Below are 22,286 nucleotides of genomic sequence, written 5' to 3'. Positions count from 1 at the left end.
AAGGTAGGAAGATTTTTCTGTTTAGCAAAAGTGACAAAAAGCAGATTACAGAGTACCTGACGGCTCAACACAAAAGTTTTGTCTCAAGTGCAGATAGTGTTGAGGATCAGTGGACAAAGTTCAAAACCATGGTACAATATGCGTTAGATGAGTATGTGCCAAGCAAGATCATAAGAGATGGAAAAGAGCCACCGTGGTACAACAACCGAGTTAGAAAACTGCTGCGGAAGCAAAGGGAACTTCACAGCAAACATAAACATAGCCAAAGCCTTGCAGACAAACAAAAATTACGCGAAGCGAAATGTAGTGTGAGGAGGGCTATGCGAGAGGCTTTCAATGAATTCGAAAGTAAAGTTCTATGTACTGACTTGGCAGAAAATCCTAAGAAATTTTGGTCCTATGTCAAAGAGGTAGGTGGATCAAAACACAATGTCCAGACACTCTGTGACCAAAATGGTACTGAAACAGAGGATGACAGACTAAAGGCCGAATTACTAAATGTCTTCTTCCAAAGCTGTTTCACAGAGGAAGACTGCACTGTGCTTCCTTCTCTAGATTGTCGCACAGTTGACAAAATGGTAGATATCGAAGTAGACGACAGAGGGATAGAGAAACAATTAAAATCGCTCAAAAGAGGAAAGGCCGCTGGTCCTGATGGGATACCAGTTCGATTTTACACAGAGTACGCGAAGGAACTTGCCCCCCTTCTTGCAGCGGTGTACCGTAGGTCTCTAGAAGAGCGAAGCGTTCCAAAGGATTGGAAAAGGGCACAGGTCATCCCCGTTCACAAGAAGGGACGTCGAACAGATGTGCAGAACTATAGACCTATATCTCTAACGTCGATCAGTTGTAGAATTTTGGAACACGTATTATGTTCGAGTATAATGTCTTTTCTGGAGACTAGAAATCTACTCTGTAGGAATCAGCATGGGTTTCGAAAAAGACGATCGTGTTAAACCCAGCTCGCGCTATTCGTCCACGAGACTCAGAGGGCCTTAGACACGGGTTCACAGGTGGATGCCGTGTTTCTTGACTTCCGCAAGGTGTTTGACACAGTTCCCCACAGTCGTTTAATGAACAAAGTAAGAGCATACGGACTATCAGATCAATTGTGTGATTGGATTGAGGAGTTCCTAGATAACAGAACGCAGCACGTCATTCTCAATGGAGAGAAGTCTTCCGAAGTAAGAGTGATTTCAGGTGTGCCGCAGGGGAGTGTCATAGGACCGTTGCTGTTCACAATATACATAAATGACCTGGTGGATGACATCGGAAGTTCACTGAGGCTTTTTGCAGATGATGCTGTGGTGTATCGAGAGGTTGCAACAATGGAAAATTGTACTGAAATGCAGGAGGATCTGCAGCGAATTGACGCATGGTGCACGGAATGGCAATTGAATCTCAATGTAGACAAGTGTAATGTGATGCGAATACATAGAAAGATAGGTCCCTTATCATTTAGCTACAAAATAGCAGGTCAGCAACTGGAAGCAGTTAATTCCATAAATTATCTGGGAGTACGCATTAGGAGTGATTTAAAATGGAATGATCATATAAAGTTGATCGTCGGTAAAGCAGATGCCAGACTGAGATTCATTGGAAGAATCCTAAGGAAATGCAATCCGACAACGAAGGAAGTAGGTTACAGTACACTTGTTCGCCCAATGCTTGAATACTGCTCAGCAGTGTGGGATCCGCACCAGGTAGGGTTGATAGAAGAGATAGAGAAGATCCAACGGAGAGCAGCGCGCTTCGTTACAGGATCATTTAGTAATTGCGAAAGCGTTACGGAGATGATAGATAAACTCCAGTGGAAGACTGTGCAGGAGAGACGCTCAGTAGCTCGGTACGGGCTTTTGTTAAAGTTTCGAGAACATACCTTCACCGAAGAGTCAAGCAGTATGTTGCTCCCTCCTACGTATATCTCGCGAAGAGACCATGAGGATAAAATCAGAGAGATTAGAGCCCACACAGAAGCATACCGACAATCCTTCTTTCCACGTACAATACGAGACTGGAATAGAAGGGAGAACCGATAGAGGTACTCAGGGTACCCTCCACCACACACCGTCAGGTGGCTTGCGGAGTACGGATGTAGATGTAGAGTAGTAGATGTAGATGTAATAATGTTCAAAATTGTTTTAATTTTATTATCAGAGTTGCTGATTTCAGACATGATACACATACTTCTGGATTTTTTAATAACTTTTCTTAATATTGCACAGTAGTTTTTGTAATATTTGATAGTTTCTGGGTCACTACTCTTTCTTGCTGTCAGATACATTTCCCTTTTCCGGTTACAAGATATTTTTATACCCTTAGTAAGCCATGGTTTGTTTCATGGTTTCTTACAAGTATATTTAACTATTTTCTTGGGGAAGCAGTTTTCAAAGGCATTTACAAAAGTGTCATGAAATAAATTATATTTTAAATTGGCATCAGGTTCACGGTACACCTCATCCCAGTCTAACTGCTGTAGGCCTTCCCTGAAATCTGCAATTGTTAAATCGTTGACTGAACGTACTACTTTGGAGGACTGTTTAGTACTGCTGAATGGCGCTATGTCATATATTGTAACTAGCTGTGCATCATTATCAGAAAGACCATTCTCAACAGGCTGAGCATTTATCTGGTTAAACTTATCTTGGTCTATAAAGAAGTTACCTATCAGTGAGCTGCTATCTTTTACCACCCGAATAGGAAAATCAATAACGGGTGTCACACTGAAAGAACCAAGTAATACTTCAAAGTCATTTTTCCTATTACCCTCTTTCAGAGAATCTACACTGAAGACCCACAAATAGTAATTTGCTTCCCCCTGTCTGACAGATAGCACAACAAGGAGTCCAAATTTTTCGGAAATAGATGAAAATTTCCCAATGGGGACCTATATACAGTTACAATTATAAATGTGCCTTTATTTAATTTAAGTTCACAGGCACATGCTTCTATATGTTTCTCTACACAAAACTTTTTTGTTTCTATACTTTTTTGCACAATGATAACTTTTGACATATATGGCAACTCCTCCTTTCTCCATATTTTCTCTAATTACATGTGCAGAGAGCTTATATCCACTTACATTTACCTTATCCATATCAGTAAGAATGTGATGCTCAGACATGCATAGTATATCTATTTCAGCCTCAGCTTCTAAATCTTGTAAACAAACCAGAAGTTCAACTCCCAATATTTTGATGAAATATACTTACATTATTTTTAATTATACTTTTATGAGAACCTTTCCTATTCTAACATTTGCAGTACTCTCCTGTCTGAGTTTCTCATTGTGCTTAGGCCTAGTTCCTATACCAGTGGTCACATGGTGTTCAGAGAGGCAGATTATGTCAACTGGGTTGGGTGACTTTAGTTCATCAATGCAATTACCTAGGACTGAGATACAACTTGGTGGAGATAAAATTTCTGGTGATTGGTGAAAATTTATAATTGACAGCTGTGATTGGTGATCCAATGTGCTAGAATTGTGCTGTTTAATTTCTTTCATAAACTGAAGATTTGTTTCAATCCTGACCTCTCGTAGAACTTGACATCTTTCTGTCTTACCTATCCTAAAAAAGGTGCTGCTCCAACGCCTGTAACCACTGGTATTTTACCATTCATGGCAGTGCCTCCCCCCTTAAATTTCCTGCTATTATTCCAGCCAGTTTACCCTTCCCTTTGCTGTTGAGATGTAGGCCGTGCCTGGTATAGTCCCACCTACTGGGAGAATCAACAGGAACCACACCAATATGAGCCCCCACACCCGACCCAAGCAGCCGTTCCAACTCCAAATTAACTCTCCCAACAGAAGAGTTCAAATGAGATTGGGCATGGCGTCTCAGGACAGATACAATTCAACATTGGTGTGTTTCAATGCCAACACAATCTTTACCAGGTCACACTCTATACTGTACCCAGGATCTCTGTCGATACTGTTCCCTGGCCCTCCCACAATAGCCACGGTGTCTTCCCTGGTAAATCCTTTACAGAGTGAACCTAAATCGTCTGTCACCTGATCCAGACCTGGTGTTCTGGTCCTAATTCCTCCAGCAGAAGTTGGCCTACACCTTTTGTGTCCTGTCTACACATACCTCTGCTTGAGGCTCATCAGTTTCTAACTGAAGCAACAGGTCAAACTTATTTTTAACATTCACATTCACCACAAAACTGTCAGACTTTGTTCTAAGCGTGTTCCTTCTGTTACCTGTTGCCACTTCCCACCTCTCTTTGCCCTTCTCCCTCCTTAACCTGTCCAGATCTTCCCTAGCCTGATATAGCTCAGCCTGAAGGGCAGCAATTTTCCCCTCCTGTTCCACTATCTTCCTATCTCTGCTGCAAATCCTACATAACCACTGATGAGTCTGATCCACTTTCCCGACACTCACGCCACTGCAGTTCCCTCAATGAAAACAACTACTGCATCCATCAGACCAAACCCCAGAATTAACAATTCTACGGCACGTCAGGCACTTCTCACTCATGGCAAAAATAATACTTTAGCTAGAATAAATCAATTAAATTACCGAAAATCAAAAAAGACGTTACAAGAATTAAGCCTATTCACAAATATTTAAAATTCAGCTATTTTTCTGAGATCTGTATTAAAACAATGAAGGTATACACTATTTATTATATATTTCACTAGATGGAATGAAAAAAAAGGACAATTAAATGAGATACTTTAAGTTTCGTTCTCCAAAAAAGGTTACGAGAATTAGGCCTATAAACAAATGTATATAAGCAAGTTTCTGATATAAAGTTACGCTGTTTTTCTGAAATCTTTATTAAAACAATGAAGTTATATGCTATTTACATTAGTTTACTTGTTACTGAGAAACTTGTCAAATTACCGTGAAACAAGAAACAAGCACGTTGACAAAATGTAAGCCTAACCGCAACTTCGCGAAGTTACGATATTTTCGTGTTTTCTGAAAAAAATTCGCAAATAAAAGTGAAACCTGTAACGGCTAGACTAAACGATACACTAATGCATGTATTTAATTTGTTGTCGGTGTTAAACTAAATTATATTCCTGTCTAAATCACTTAAATTTCTGGAAATAGATTCCGGCGTCACTTACTCGGCGGCCATCTTGGATGGTTTGCCACAAAATTATTGGCAGATTATGAGATGTTCAGCAATGCTAACAAGGTTGCTTTTCTTGCACTTGGTGCTCTGAATTTTTGTGCTTTGAATGTTTTTATGATAGGTGTCCTCGGGAATGCACTGATTCTCTTGAAGTACAAAAGTAAAAATAAAGCAAGAACTGAAATGCTAGAATTTATATGATTTTCAATTTCAGTAACTGTTAATTATATACAGTTTGTGATGGTAGAATCTATTTGTAATAAGATTTGAAGTGCTCATATCTTTTGTCAAGGGTTCTATTGGATTTCATGATCTCACAAACACAATCTCTACTGCTGCAACTAAAGAAATAATGATAAGATTGGATTTGAATACTGTGTGCAGAAATCTGAAACTGTACTCTTAGTCACTGCACCATTGAGTCACTTGGTTTTATGCTGCACAAGTGGACTGATGAAGTGGCGTTGACAGTATGTCATTTTCTTGGAAACTACTGAGGGTTGGCACCCGAGCTGAAAAAGATCTCCCTTTATTTTCACTCTATGGCCCTTTGTTTGTATCGGAGAGCAACCTATTGTGGGCTCTTCTTGTAATACATTTACAAGTAGTTTTATTTAATTAATTCACACAATCTACATTTCAAAATTTTTACCTGATGGTTTAATTGAATTTCACTAACTTTTCTTTTATAGTAGCCGCAAAAAATAAAAACACACTATTTATTTGCAATATTTGGTGACCACTCTGCTGTCATGTTAGAGTGTTTATTATGAGTGATAATGAAGAAACACAGTTCGTAGTATACATAATCATTTCATGTCATTGTAATTGTAGTGATACTATTGTATAGAACAGAAGAATCCAAATACCCACAATATATTGAAAACTTATGAAATGTTGCCTGTGATTCTATGCAAAGGTAAAAATGTTGGAAGTCATATAATCTTGTAATAAGGTATGGATTCCATTTTCTGTTTTCAGACTTTTTAAGGAAGTTGATAAAAGACAAATGGATTACATTACTCACATATTGGAGTGACTACTGTGAAGCATTTTACTGGAAGCCATAATATTTGTTTACAAAGTTTGAGAGATATTTGATTTTCTGCATTAAGTCTCATTATTTAAAAAAAGGTTTTATTCCACTTTTCCCCAGTACAATTAGGGACAAGAAAGGAGAGAGTATATTTCAGGATATCCAAGTAATTCTTAATGCATTTCTCATAAAACACGTCTTATGAAACTATCAGGAATGTACACACATTGGCATTCTGAGCACCAGACCACAATTGGCTTGGATTCTTGTGGAATGGGCCAATAGGTCCCATCATAAACAAGAGTGTGACTTTCTCTTCAAAGCATATAGTAAATGTGCAATTTAGTAGACCTGCAATGCCTAACACACAAGAAAAATTAAGACACTTCATTTGAGCCATTGCCACTTGCTGTACTTAACTCAGTACTTTTAGCGCATATTGATGGTAGTGAAGAAGAAATTGTGGGGCTTGAGAATTTTCACAGGTGTCCTAGAAAATAAAGTTAACTACATATTTGTTCTTGGCCAAAATAAAATGGGTATGATTTACTATTTGAAGTGCTCTGAAATATTTCAAGGCTATAAGGCATCAACTGGTAGCTCTTATTCATAGATTACTAGGAATGACAAATAATGACAGTATGTTCATTTTCTGATGGTGAGGGTGAAATTTTTTTACATTAATATGGCACCTATGCATTAAACAGCCCCCCCCCCCTTTTTTTTTGCACTGTGAGTAAAATGTAATCAGGCACCTTGAGTTTTAGCTTGGAAGTTGTTTAACAGTTGAATAGTTGTGTTAACATTGTGCGCTAAAAGTAACAGACTCTGTAGTATTTATTTTACAAGGAAAATGAAACATTTTAAGCAGCTGTGCATTTCTGAAATACATCAGGTATTCAGACTCTAAGGGTATTCCTTTTTTTTCTTTTAATAGTCCCTGTCACCAATTTTTAAATGTTTATGGAAAATTACAAAAAGAATATTCTGATACAAAGACAAGCTGTTGTTGATTGTTGTGTGGAGATGAATTACTGCAACAGAATCAAATACAGGGAAGGCTGAAAACATGAAATTGCCATTTTTTTTAAAAAAAAAAAAGCACAGAAATCATAAAAAACACGTAGCTTTCATTCACAAATTACTAAAAGCCTTAACAATCTGATGTCTGGTTTCTCAGCAGAAATGCAGTTTGGGAGCATTTGTTAACTGACAGTATCAATTCTTCTTGAAGTGTTTTTGTTATATCATTTTTATGTGCAGCATGATTGCTGTTAGTGCAGGATTCTAAGATGTTTCATGAATTTTTAACATCAGGACAGTGCAGAGCCTTTACTTGTTCTGGAATATTGTATAGAAACTGTATTATAAAATTTGCAGCAGAAGCAATCCCAGTGGAAGATAAAAAAATTCTTTGCATCTGCTTCTATACTCAGAAAATCATTATACAGTATGTGGCGGAGGATACTTTATCTACTACTGTTTCATCACATTTATGTACGCTTGCCTTCATTATGTGAATATATCATGTTGCTCATTATTTTTTCAATGAAATGCAAGTCTCCAATTCCAGGACATCTTATTATGCATCTGTAAAGAAGCACTGACTCATCTTCGTACACTCATCTTGTACACATTTGGGCTGCAGCTGTGGCTGTAAGTCTAAGAATTTAAGGGAAATCAACAAACTAAATAATAACTTTTATATTTTGTTAACCTTTGTGATTTATTTCTGGACTTGGGATTAATAATTGTGAATACAAAGTTTAGAACACAGCGAAATTGTGGATTATTTCAATGGAAGAGCAAATATAACTCTGTTCTATGGAAGATAATGAAATGTATTTGTTTCTGAATACCATTGCAACAAGTTTCCATTCTACATCCTCTTCTTGTAAATAAACTGTTATTCCCATAATAACTTAAGAACATGTTGTCACAGATCAAAGAAAAATGTGACTATTTAAAATTGCTGTCACTTCGCACAAATGTCATACATGATTGTTTGCATAACAGCACGATTGAGATTGAAACAACCATTTTTAGTCGATATGTAGTTTAACAAAAGCTCTGTGTACAGAGCTTTAGGGTCAGTCTGAAAACCGCACTCCTAGAAAATAGTTCTTTCACTAAAAGTATGTTGAATTTCATACTTGGTCACGAGAAGGCAGCTAGGTTCAATATTTTCAGACATGCTTCTGGCTATTTTTATCAAAAACGGTAAGTTCCCATCCATAGGTATAGTTAAATAAGATTTTAAACCACATGGAATTCTTTAATTTTTGTGCAATTATTTTATTACTGAAAATTGATTACAAAATATAATGCTGATTCATTAAGTATTAGCAACATCAAATGGACAAGTGGTTCATTGTGCAAACCTATTTGATGCAGCTATGTTGTACAATGGAAACTTCTAGTGATAAACATGTTACCTTTACAGCACTCTTCCAGTTAAACCTCAGGTAATAAATATCACTGATGCTATATTCATTCTTATATTCAGAATTAATCAGAAAACTAAACTGTTAAGTACTGAAGTAGACTAAACACACAAGAATTGGTCTATTTTCACAGAAAATAAAAATATCTCAAGACATTTACTACTAAATGCATTACAAAAATATAAATGTACTATTACAGGAAATAAGACAAAAATATAATGTTGGGAAACATACATCTGCAGAATTCTAATTTACATGATTAAAGAAACATATCTGTTATAGTGAACTGCTCGACATGATTGCCGTGAGGCCTTCCCATACATAATCCAGAAAGTAAATCCCTGAATACATTCTTCCATGAATGAGCACACACGCATAGTATAATATTGTCGTGCTTTATATTTTCAGCATCATACTGAAGTTTCTGAAAGATGAGTGCTGATTGATGAATAACTTTGTGAGATTGAAGACTCAATGAACACTTCCAGCATGCACACACACACACACACACACACACACACACACACACACACACACACACACACACACACACACTTATATATATATATATATATATATATACATGCACGTTAATGTCATGCAGAGAGACTGATCTTCATTTCATTTTAACATGCTTACTAGTGCAGTTTCAATAATAATGAATGGGACCTGTCTTGTTGTTCTGACACACATCTAGGGTTTATTGTCACTCTTCTTGCATTCATTTATGAAAGATATACATGTAAACTTTTTGTGCTCCATAAAATAACTGGATGATAGGCTAGGAACAACTACTCCTGTATAAAAGAACTTGTGTCTTTTTATACTGGGGCAACAGATACTTGCAGTTCGCAGAATTTCTTCTCTCTTTTTACTTATCTCTTCTTCTGCATTCCAAAATATAATTATTAACATCAATATACTTTGTACTTTTACACAACCTGTTGTCCTTGAAAGACAATGTAACCCAAAAAACAAAACTTGGACAAACTTAAGAACATTAAAAATACAAATTTTAAGACTAATACCATGAAGGATTTACAATTAGTTACATTAACACAGTACAATTTGTGACTTTTTAAATACAATTTTGTCATAATGATATTCATTTTGCACATTACAAATTTAGTATTTTTAAACAGAAACTGACTGACAAATTTTATCTGAAAGGATTGCGCTTCTACACAGAGGCATCTGCAAGAGCTATTTTATACCATAGCAACATCTTTGTTGAACCTGGTGCATAATGTCAATACTGATGAGTATATCAGTCAAATAATGCTTTAAATTTTGTTTTTGTATTTTATTTCCCAATATTTGCTGTTAGGCAGTAGAACACAGAAGTTAAATTATAATAACTTTGTGAAATTTAAATCTAATTTTCTAACGATCTGCTGCAAATAAGAATAAATATTATGCAATTAAAATCCATTGTGTTTTGGGACTAAGTTACTACATTTGTAAACACAGTGACCATCCACAGAAAGGAGTGAATTGCTTAAGTGTTGGGTGTAATCTTGGAAACTGCAACAGTATAACAAATCTCTTTGAAGGTGTCTGAAGTGACAACATCTAGAAAATAAGTACTGTGTTCACTGAAATTGCAACAAATTGCTGCAATGTGTTTTGAAATACTTACAGAAAAAGTTGTTTTGAGAATTCTGTTATCATGTAGACTGAGCATTGAACTCTGTGCATCACAATGTTTGAGTAATATAGAATGGCAGCTCTGTCAGTTATTAATTTGATACTGTCGTCTGCCACTTTTCAAACTGGCCTCTGGCATTCAATAAAATTCAGTACTAATCTCTTAGGTTGATCACCACCATTAGTCAAGAGTATGCTGGTCAAAATTTGAAAAAAATTATATCTGTAAGGCTTACATGTAAATTACAAGCTGTTCCACACTACATTATACTGAACTCTGTTAAATGAAGGGTTTCTGTGGCAAATATGTCACCAGTCTCCTAAAATTTTACAGCTCACAAAAAGCAGACCATTTTGATAACTTACACATTTTAGTTCTGCCCCTGACAACAAAATACTTGTCAGCTAAAGAGGGACCATTTTCGCTGACCAGTTTGAAAACGTCAGAATAAATAACAAGAGGCTGTGACATTGCTCAGAATTAAACCAGTTAATTACCACACATGGGGAATCCAGTATTATGTGTAATTGTTCACATTTATATTTATTATATACAATTTTATTTTATATATCAATATGGAGTGTTCAATGTATTCTACAATAGCACCATTTTTATGCATGCTTAATGCATACTCAACTTGCAGTGTTTAAGTAATTCTACTATAGTCCCATTATTACATTGTTTAAATTTACATTAGCTCACAACTCAAAATGACATGATATCATTTACTTACAATTATCTTGGACAGCAACTACACAACAATCACAAAAGTTCCTTTATAATATTATCTTATTTTTCTCATCACATAAGTTCTAGGCACTTTTCATTAGTTGTAAGTACACACTGCATACAGTTTGTTCAGACTCTGTCACTGACACAAATGAAAATAATACTTCTCAGTAATCCGGAATGACAATTTTCATGATACAGTATTGTGATGGGGCATACAAAAGTTTAATAGTCTAGCTACTTCTTTGAAAGGAATTTAGTGCTTACAGTACAATACTATTCCACGTTTAAAATAACCAACCATGCTCGAAGCATTCTGTTAGCTGGTTTTGCTATAAAGAAACTACTATTACACAAATATACTGCCACAAAAATAGTGAATCTCTTTGATTGCATCCTGCACTTATCATCACTACTTCTGGAAGTTCTTTTATTTATTTTGGTTAATGAAGTAACAAAGTTTTCAAGATAACCACCACAGTTAATTAGAAAACAAAATAATAAAAACTCAACATGGTCTCTAAACTCTTTAAGAAATGCAAAGTGAACAGCATCAGTAAAGAAGGACCATTGGCCAGATATCTCTCTCTCTCTCTCTCTCTCTCTCTCTCTCTCTCTCTCTCTCTCTCACACACACACACACACACACACACACACACACACAAAAGCTCCATATTTAGATAGCAATTATGACAATTAGGGGAATAAATTAACATACTATTTTATATATCTTACTGTCCCATATCCATTTTCATCTGCCCACAAAGACTTGCATGCTGTTTCCAATCTCCATTATTAAAAAAAAAAAAAAGAAATACAAGCCAATCCTTATATCCACACTCTCAGATAACTTAATATCTTTCTGTTTTATCAAGCAAGTACCATTGCGTAATGACCAGAACACATCATGTGTAATGTATGCACATAACACCTATAAGAACTATGTAGAAATGTTAAGCCAAAGAGTTTTTGTGAAATACAAGATTACTGACTTACACCAACATAATTCACTATTTCCACAAAGAAAAACAAAGAGGAACTTGGGAACCATAATGTTGATGCATCTCGAGCACAGACAAAAGATGAGCAACAGTATAAGTTTTTGGAAGTTAGTTAAATTGTTTGTTGTCTGCCAGTCAGACAGAAATAGAAAGCACATGTGGTCAATAAAAAAATGTAGACCCTGATGATCAGCCTTCAGCAGCATCATGATTCCTCCTTTGTTGCAAATCTTCTTTTTTTGATAAAGGTAGTAGTTGATCACTGCCCTCTGCAGAAGGGGTCAGTGGATATTTCTGATCAGGATAGTTCCAAGCCTGTATTTCAGCTGTTCCAAATATCTGGAACATGATGTATGTCGTACATGACACTACTGCAGACACCCAAAACACATGACGCCAGTTCTCCAAAGTTGGCTGGAAAAAAATATTACAAGTTTCATAACCTCAAAATTGAACTCACAATTGAACAATTAAAAACTATAACAAAAAACAAGCTTTATTTTTAACCTTTAGTGTTATCATAAGCAAGTGAGAAGTGCTACATCAAAATGCTAGACTGTAGCTGAACACACAAAAAGTAGCCCTTACTGCTAGCTTTGGGAACAAAGTAAATAGGAACTTTACACATATAGGTATATCCTTTCACCATGAAATGCTGGCTGTTTATGAATCAAATGCAAAGTCACATCCAGCCATAGTGAAATACTACCAAGAATTTGACTGAGGCTACAAAGATGTAGATTACACTGAGTGAGGAGGACAGCCACTGACATTGATCACAGGCAATCAAGGGACAGATTTGCAACAATCCTACATTTTCTGGTGAAGAGGATTACATTCATACAATGGTTCTTAAATGGTTCTGTGACCAAGGAGTGGATTTCTATTGTTGAAGAATTGAACAACTGGTACAAAGTTTTAACTTGGTGAAAATGTGAAAAATAGTGTCATATATCAGTGTCTTTTTAAGTGCATGCACACATTCAATAGAAGTTACCTGGCCTGCCATAATAATGTGAACTTAGTTTTTGGAGGCTGCTTATATTTAAAAACAGTGTTTTGATACATAAAGTAAAATTTAAGACAGTTAATGAACCTCTAAGTTGGATATGAGTTAAATTTTATGGCCTCAAATTTGTTGCTAAAATGAAAATAAGAAAGAGTAGAGCTAGTGCAAGGGTAAATGGATGACAGAGGAAAGGTGATGAGACAAATTTAGAGGAGGGGACAAAATGACAACTGCACCAGAAACAAATGAAGCATTATGAAAAGATAGTTTTAAAGCGACTTATAACTGAAGGTCATTATACATACAGAATACAATATAGACCACAATGGCACTCTCCTTTTGACATAGAAATAGCTTATAAAATATAGTGATAAATGCTGGACATGCCACTCTCTTTACTACCTAATACTTTATCTTTCTAGAGCCGGTTTATGTTTTTGTATGAAGTATTGGTACTTACACTTTCTTGCAGTAGTGCACCTGCAACCAGTGGCGATAGAAAACTGGCTGTCATGTGAATTGTTTGTGCAAATGCTAGGATTGGTCCTAAAGAAACAAAAAGGAAACTCTGTTATTAAGAAAGGGTTTTCCTGCTTCATTCCAAACTGTTTAACTATGAACAGATTGGAAATATTGAGCCTTGGCGAATGACACTAATAACACTTACCATTTCTGGGAATTAAAAGTGAAGCACAAATACTTTTTAATAGTTACTAAAATAGTGTTCTTTGACACACTAAAAAAAATCTGAGAACCGTAAGGGCTTAAAGCCCACTGCTGTTGATTTTAAGACCTTAGCATGTATGCATGCTCATGATATATGTTGATCTTATGGTGAGTTAGGTTTATCTGTGCTGTAGACCACACTACACATATAAACACTAATGAAAAGCTATCTCACCAATTTTTCTGATATTCAATTCTATATGAGCCCAATGAAATGTGCTTTATGCTCTTAAGGTTCTCAGTGCTTCAATTATTTCCTTCATATCTTCACATATTTGACACGTTCCATATCCTTGTGATTGACTCACTAACTGGATCTACGGAACATGAAATTAATAAATAAATAAATAAATAAATAAACATAAAATCTAATGTATATTAAATAGCAGCAATAATGATTTCACAATCTCAATGTAACTTTTTTTTTTTCAAGTTCTGGAAGGTCTACAAAAAAATTCTATTTGCCTCTTTCAGTAATGTTCATCCACATTAATGTTCATTTTGATTATAGGCATTGGCCAAATTAAATCTACAAAAATCTCCTCTTGGGATTAAGGAATAAACAGTTGATATTTAAGTTTTGTGGAAAGCATTTGTCATAGTCCCCAAATGTGAGGACGACAATTCATGTGATATGATGTCACATGTCATGTCATGTGATGTGTGTGTGTGTGTGTGTGTGTGTGTGTGTGTGTGTGTGTTTGTTGTGTTAGGTGGTGGTGGTGGTGGTTGGGGGGGGGGGGGGGGGCAAATGTGTCTTATTTTCAACATGTTTCAGTATGGTTTCTTTCCATTATGTGCATATGGCAATAGATCACTATTCTTCAACAGATGAGGTGCTCAGTAACAAAGATGGAAAATTGCTTAAATTTAGATCATAAAGTTACCAGCAGACATCTCACTGGGGCATACAGCAATCTGCTCCCATGACGAGTGGTTGGAACTGTTAGGGAGGGTGGGAGGGGTGTGCAGTGGGAGACATGAGAGCAAGACAAGTTATAAACGACTGTTCTGGGGTAGATCTTGTCAGTGTGTGCAGGTGTAGGTTATGGTTCCTTAAGAGGATATTCCAGGAAACAGAGTGAACAGATAGTTGAATATGGAGGACCCAAAGTAGGCATATGAGTTAAAGGGATAAATAATGGTTACAGTGGATGAGCTATGGTGAAATGAAAAACTAACATAAGTGAGGCAGTGTTACTAACCAACCTTCATTGAAATTAACTGCTTTGGGGGAAAAAAAAACTGTTACCAGTGTTCAGCAATCCACATATAGAACTGGACTGCATTCATTTAGGCGGTTCACTACAGTAGTGTAAATGAGCTTCATGGTGCAAATGATTTCACATCAGTAATTTTTTTATTCATATTTTGACAATAAAAACAGTTTTTCTCAAGAAGAAACATATACTTTGTTTGTAAAAATGAGTACTAGTGTTCCACAGGACTATGTCCTAAGCTACTTTTTTTATATTCTTTTTATCACTTGTGTGTCCCATTGTTTAGCGTAGACTCTCATCTGATGAATTCTTCTTGGATTATCAGCAGAGTAGTGGTGTTTTCTTGTTGCAACGTTTCAATGAGTTTCGTACCCATGATCTTCTCTGAAGAACGTTGCCATCACTCGGCTGATAATTCATCAGAATTCATCAGTGGAATACACCGAGAAAGACTGAAATTGCATATAGACCCTCATCTGTTATGCTGCTGATACAACTTTAAGTAAAGCTGTACTCAACCTCAAGGTTAGTTTTAACACTGCAGTTATTTACTGGGCGAGGTCCTACTGGATATGGTATGTCCTGCCTTTCTCTATCTAACCTTTGGATTGACTCATTCAGTCAGATATGGAGGAATCTACAGTTTAACATAGACTCTGAAGTAAGGAGCAACTTTTCATTTTTCACAATAACAAATCACTGCTGTAGCTGAAAGAAACACTAAGAAACAGAAAAAAACTCCTTGGGGACATTGGGAACTGGGCACCTAACCTACAATGTGTAGTCAGCACGAACCAACTAAATCACCAAACCATATGGTACAACCTCACATAACTCATTTTGCTGCTGGAAGACAGGATGCCAAAACAAGCAGAAAAAAACAGTGTGCGATTTAGTGACTACATGCTGTGGATGGGATGGAGGAGCTGGAATAAAATGTACATTTGCTCATTGATATCAATGAATGCTATTTCTTCTTCACCTGTACCCCATTAGGACAGCTGCTAGAGTGTGGGATTCAGTAGCTTGGTCTAGTGTGCAGTTGTTGCTTAGTCCCAGTATGGGCCAAGTTTGGTGTACCTCATGTACAATTTATTTATGGTATGTTTATTGAAGCACTTGGTAATTTGTTTAATGCTGTCATTTATTCCCCTGCATGCTCTCTTGCATTGAAATAGACATTTAAGGCAATTTCATTGTACAGCAATGTTGATATGCTTTTGTGTGTTCATTTTTGTTTGACAGTATGTTTTTTGCTGTCTTGTTAAAGATCATTTTCTTCTGTATTTTTCACTCTTAATTGAGTCCATAAAAGCTTTTGCAACCCACAGTTGCTTCATCAGGAAAGAGGGAAGGAGAGGGAAAGATGAAAGGATGTGGGTTTTAAGGGAGAGGGTAACGAGTCATTCCAATCCCGGAGGCGGAAAGACTTACCTTACCCTCTCCCTTAAAACCCACATCCTTTCATCTTTCCCTCTCCTTCCCTCTTTCCTAATGAAGCAACCGTGGGTTGCGAAAGCTTGAAATTTGTGTGTGTGTTTTTTATTGTGTCTATCTACCAGCGCTTTCTCGTCTGGTAAGTCACAGCATCTATTTTTCCCATGTGGAATGTTTCTTTCTATTATATTCATATAATTGTAATGTGTTAGAATGAGGAATGTACCAAAGATAGTGCATATTATTGAGTTCAACAGAGATTGTTTTCAATACAGAAAGCCAGGAATGTAAATTAGCATAGAATCAGACATGGCCATTCAAAAGAGATTGTTTTCAATACAAAAAGCCAGGAACACAAAGTAGTGTAGAATCAGACACACCCATGACTGTGGAAGATAGCCATGCTCTCATTGAGGCAAAAGCACTTCCATCCCCTCATTTCACCTGCATGGAGGGACTACTAAATGTGATGACAAATATGGAAGGGGACAGTATGTTGAAATTAAGGGAGAACTCAGAATTGTAATTCTGCATTAGAAGCAGAGTTAGAAGGTATAATGAAGAAAGTTAATGATTTAGTCAGTAACATATGCACTGAATTTCATTTTATCACACATGATGTTGGTAAAGAGACAGTGGAATAGAAGAAGGGGTTAAGACTAACCTCGAATCACAGATGAGAGAGAGACTAGGTGGGAAGAGCCAACTAGTTAACATCAGTATAGCAGTGATTAGCAGAGTCAGTACCACACTGGTTTTCATGAGACTACACAAAGCAAACATAAATGCACTCACGCAAGGTGTGAAGAAAGACAGACAGGAGGTGAATTTATTGAATATGCAGTATACTAATGATGAATTTTCTAGATTCCAAAGGAAGGGTGGGGGTGGGGGACTTCAGGCTTTATTGTGTAACCTTAAAGTATATTTCCAGACAAAATGTATTACAAAATGCAACAAGTGGTTTCTCATATGGCAGATGCTAGATCTGGAAGCTGTGGCATGGTCTGAAGATTATGTAAGTGAGGACCTTACATGTGATACCTTCAAAGCAAAGTTTTTAAGCAACATCCTGTGGCCTAGTGGACTGATGGTCATAGAGAAAAATTTTTCATGGGTAGTACTTGTATCAACAGCTTAGTTGACAGTGATGATGCCACAGATCTTACAATCCTGGCTAGTCATTTAGAATACAGGATTCAGAATGGTGCCTGGCAAAAGCTACACATTTCACAGTGCACACACAGTGATAGCTTACAAGTAAAAGTGCAAAAAGTTCAAAGTCTAGTAGTAAAACTGTTAAACAAGGAGTGCCACAGGGCTCAGTATTGGGACCTCTACTATCCCTCCTGTATATTAATGACTTGAGCCTGAATGTAGATGAACTCAAAACCAAAATGTTTGCAGGAGACACAACTTTGCTCCTTGAAGGGGAAAACACAGAGACTTTTCAAAAAGCTGTGAATTTGGCCACTGACCAACTCAGCCAATGGGCTACAATCAACTGATTAACATTCCGCACTAAAAAAGACAGTTTTCATGAACTTTCACACCACATAAAATGCAAACCCCTGTCAACCAATTGTAACAATAAATACCAACCAATGGTTACCAATGCTGCATTCAAATTCCTGAGTCTATGGGGATAAGATAACCTGAAATGGAATCAACATACTGAAAAGGTAAAGGACAGAGTAAATACTGGCTGCTATGCACTAAGTGTGCTGAAATCATGTTCTCACCAAATGTAAATACAAGCCCATCTAAAATATGATGTGATATTCTGGGGAAATTCTACAATATGCTCTGAGCACTTTCAGAATCTAGAAGACAGCCTCAAGAGTCAGTATGGAAGCAAACATGGAAACTCCTGCAAACTAATCTTTTTGAAGTTGGAGAGTCTAACACTGCCTTGTCTATACATTCTTGTGACTGTAAAATTATTTTAAAAACCACATAAAGCCAACTGAATAATGTTTGGTTACCTGCATCCATTCATGTCCATTGAACATTCCAACGGACCTGGGCAATTCCCGCAGGATAATGTAACACCCCACACATCCAGAATTGTTACAGAGTGGCTCCAGGAACACACCGTTGCGTTTAACACTTCTGCTGGCTACCAAACTCCCCAGACATGAACATTATTGAGATTATCTGGTATGCCTTACAACGTACTGTTCAGAAGAGATCTCCACCCCCTCGTACTCTCACATATTTATGGACAGTCCTGCAGGATTCATGGTGTCAATTCCCTCTAGCACAACTTCAGACATGGTGAGTCCATGCCATGTCATGTTGTGACATTTCGGCGATCATGCGGGAGTCCTACATGATATTAGGCAGATGTACCAGTTTCTTTGGCTGTTCAGTGTAATTCACTTAGCATGGTCTCATTTAATTTCACTACATTCCATTATACTTGGTTTGCTTTTGTTGGTGTACATCTTATATCATCATTTCAAGACACTGCCCATTCCTTTCAATTGCTCTTCCAAGTTCTTTGTCGTCTCTGATAGAAATGCAGTGTCATATGCAAACCTCAAAGTTCTCATTTCTTCTCCCTGAACTTTAATTTCCTTTCTAAATTACTCCTTGGTTTCCTTCACAGTAACAACAGGGTTACGCAACAGCCCTGTCTCATTCCATTGTAAACTAGTGTTTCCCTCTCATGCCCGTCATTCTGCATTTTCTTAAGGAATTCTCTCTTTGGCAATGTACTACAGTAGATTCAGCAATAGCAATCCTTAGGAATATTGTGTATATCAAAGATCTTGGGAGTCAATCTCTCCTCAGTTCATTTACACTGGTGTCCACAATTAAAGCAACAAATGGAAATTTTGTGAGGTTACATTTATTTTTCCACCATACAGAATGAACAGGAGATGGTAAAGTAGAAACAGTGTAAGGAATACAGAACACAAACATTTGCAACATGCATAACAGAAGACAAAAATGTTCTTTTTTCCAACTTAACGGACTTGCACACATGTTCCGACAACTGGTTAATGTGCTCAGAAGGGGGCGTGCCACTTCTGGCAGAAATACAGGTGTGATAAAATGGGGCATGCTGGGAATGATGTCATCAATTTCATGATGAGGCAATAGCGCCCATTCTTCTTACAGAGCAGTTCGCAAGCGTTGGGGAGTGGTTGGTGGATACTGATGTGAAGCAACCCATTTCCCTAGTGAATCCCAGACATGTTGTATGGGATTCAAATCCGGAGGAGAGCAGGCTACATCTTGCATGCAGTATCTTCCATTTCTAAGAAAATGTCAACCACCCGTGCTCTGTGACATTGAGCATAATTGTCCATTAATATGAAGTCTAGGTCTACAGCACCTGGTAACACATGCACATGAGGTCCCAACTTCTCTTCATGATACCTGACAGCAGTTAAAGCTCGTCAATTCACCTGTACAATATCATGAACAGTTGCCAAAATAATCCCTGCCCACATCATTAATGATCCTCCTTTATATTGGTCTCTTTCCACAATGTTTGGGTCCTGAAACCATGTTCCACATTCCCTCTAGATGTGAATCCATCGAGATTCTCTCTAGAGACCAAATTGGGACTCATTTGTGAAAAGAACATTGGCCTATTATTCGACCATCAAGGTGGCATGTCAACGCTCCACTCTAGACGTTCACTTCTGTGAAGAGGCATCAGAGATGCACATACAGCAGTCTCTGACAATAAAAGCCACTCTGCTGAAGCCTTTCTGTACATGTTTTGCCTCAATAAATCATGTTCAGTGGATCCCGCAAGGTTGATGCCAGTTGCAAAGCAGTACTAAGGCATACTGCCTTAATCCTACAGGTCCTTACAACCAAATAATGGCCCTCTCTTTCTGATGCCACACATGGTCCACCCCACATTAAGTCTTCAGAATTCAGTTTCGGTCTCTGTAAACTGTAGCCACAACTGAGAAACAACAGAATGATTACCATTAAGCCATTGGACCCCATCAATGTGCGACTGTTCCATTTCCATTCTTCCTATGGCCCTCCACTGGAGAGAGTCTGGAAGATGTCTTCTCTGTGCCATATTGCACTGTCTGTCTCTGTGTACACAGCGGTTGTGGATGTGGGACTACCCGGCAAACAGTAGCCTATTTGATAGGTGCCATGATGTCATCGTTGGCGTCGTTGTCCATTGACCGGAATGCCACATTCCATGCAGAACATGGTCATACAGACATGTGCTGACAGTTTGTAGGGTTATATCATGAATTAGACACAGGGCAGGGAAATAGTGGCTTGTTGCTTTAATTTTGGACAGCAGTGTACTTCTTAACAGTTTATATTGTTGATAGTAAAAATAAATTATAGATGAACAGAGATATACACAGCTGCAGTAGAAGATACACAATTTCCATTATGAATCTTCCTCTCCGTTTAATGCTAACATTTATGTCTACATGACTGCTCTGGAAATAATTTAGAATTAAGGGAGAACACTCACTGAAAAGCAGAAGCACTTTGTCGGTAGGCACATACCAGGGAAAAAAACCTTGCTGGCTTTCAGAGTTATCATACCTCTAAAATCTAGCAAGACTTTTTTTCCTTTTTTATGTGTCTATCAACAGTTCAATGCTTATGCTTTTCAGAGAATGGTCTCCTTTAATCCTAAAGCATTTACATTCTACAAGAACTTTCCTACAATGTGACTACTCTGTACTCCACATTTCCATATGATCATTCCAATTTTGGTTTTTCATAATTTTAATCCCTTTGAATTTTGTTAAATTGACAACCTCTCAATTTGTGCAATTTATCTTGTGAATGAAATTTAATTGATTTTTTTTAGTGCTCATTAGGATTCTGTGTTCTAGTGCACAGATCTTCTAACAAGCTTTCATTTGTTAGTACATGCTAGAGACTTGATGAATTTCCAAGACAATTGTTCACTTGCAAACCATGGGTAAGATATCTGGAGAGAATTGTGGTAACCACTACATGTGATGCAACAGCAAAGAAATTTTTCTTTCAATGGCTGTAATTTTATTTGCATCACATGTTGCATGTTCTGAGCAACCGTTTGCCTGAATGAGAGAGTATCCAGACTCAACCATTGACCTAGTATAAGAATAGATGTGATTCCAGGTGCCGGGTAATAACAATCTACCCTTTGCCAAACTCATTTATATCAGAGGATTTTCTCCTTTGCAGCCCGTATTGCCACTAGACTGTCCTCATTTATCTCTGCTCTGCTTACATGCAGGTTGTTTATAAATTAAATCAAACAATGAAAAATCCAGGATGAAATGTAACAATATTACAAAAACGAAAGTTGTTACCATATAGCGAAGATGCTGAGTTGCTGATAGGCACAACAAAAAGACTGTCACAATATAAGATTTTGGCCATCAGGGCCTTTGTCGAAAATTGACAAAACACACACACACACACACACACACACACACACACACACACACACACACACACACACACACACAAATGCAGCTCTCACACACATGACTGCAGCCTCTAGCATGTGAAGCCACACTGCTTCTGCTGCCAGAAGCTGCATTCATGTGTGTGAGAATTGTGTGTGTGTGTGTGTGTGTGTGTGTGTGTGTGTGTGTGTGTTGTCAATTTTCAACAAAGGCCTTGATGGCCAAAAGCTCATATTGTGACAGTCTTTTTGTTGTGCCTATCTGTGACTCAGCATGTTCGTTATATGGTGTTTATAAATTAGTTGTACAAAAGTAACCTTTAATTGCGATAAGGGTAAATAACTTACATAAATGTTTGATACAGCACTGAATGCTGTACATTTTCAAGTTTTATTAGCACCTAACACTGTAAGTTCCCAGCTTTGATGCTAGGTGGCATGTGCGGATGAGTTATTCCAACAGTCATCATGGAGTCATATAAAGGTGCAGTATGTGCACAGTGTTGCTTATGGTTTGATGAATCTAAATCAACTACTAAACTTCAGG

General features: G+C 37.2%; 1 protein-coding gene across 4 annotated transcripts in view; it reads right to left on the bottom strand.

Moving 5' to 3' along the window:
• Window positions 1–9,232: 9,232 nt before the first annotated feature.
• The window catches only part of LOC126334835 (sialin-like), a 400,692-nt gene continuing 387,638 nt past the window's right edge, over window positions 9,233–22,286 (bottom strand). For all 4 annotated transcript variants that reach the window (XM_049997496.1, XM_049997494.1, XM_049997495.1 and 1 more), the window contains 2 exons: window positions 13,416–13,501; window positions 9,233–12,360 (listed from right to left, as the gene is read on the bottom strand). In XM_049997496.1, the coding sequence (XP_049853453.1) occupies window positions 12,136–12,360; window positions 13,416–13,501 (311 nt within the window). In that variant the 3' untranslated portion in view covers window positions 9,233–12,135. The remainder of the gene's footprint in view (window positions 12,361–13,415; window positions 13,502–22,286) is intronic.

This window comes from Schistocerca gregaria, chromosome 2 (assembly GCF_023897955.1).
Source record: "Schistocerca gregaria isolate iqSchGreg1 chromosome 2, iqSchGreg1.2, whole genome shotgun sequence".
Lineage (NCBI taxonomy): Eukaryota > Metazoa > Arthropoda > Insecta > Orthoptera > Acrididae > Schistocerca > Schistocerca gregaria.
The sequence above is the reverse complement of the archived record's forward strand: the minus strand, read 5'-3'. Positions and strand labels throughout refer to the sequence as shown.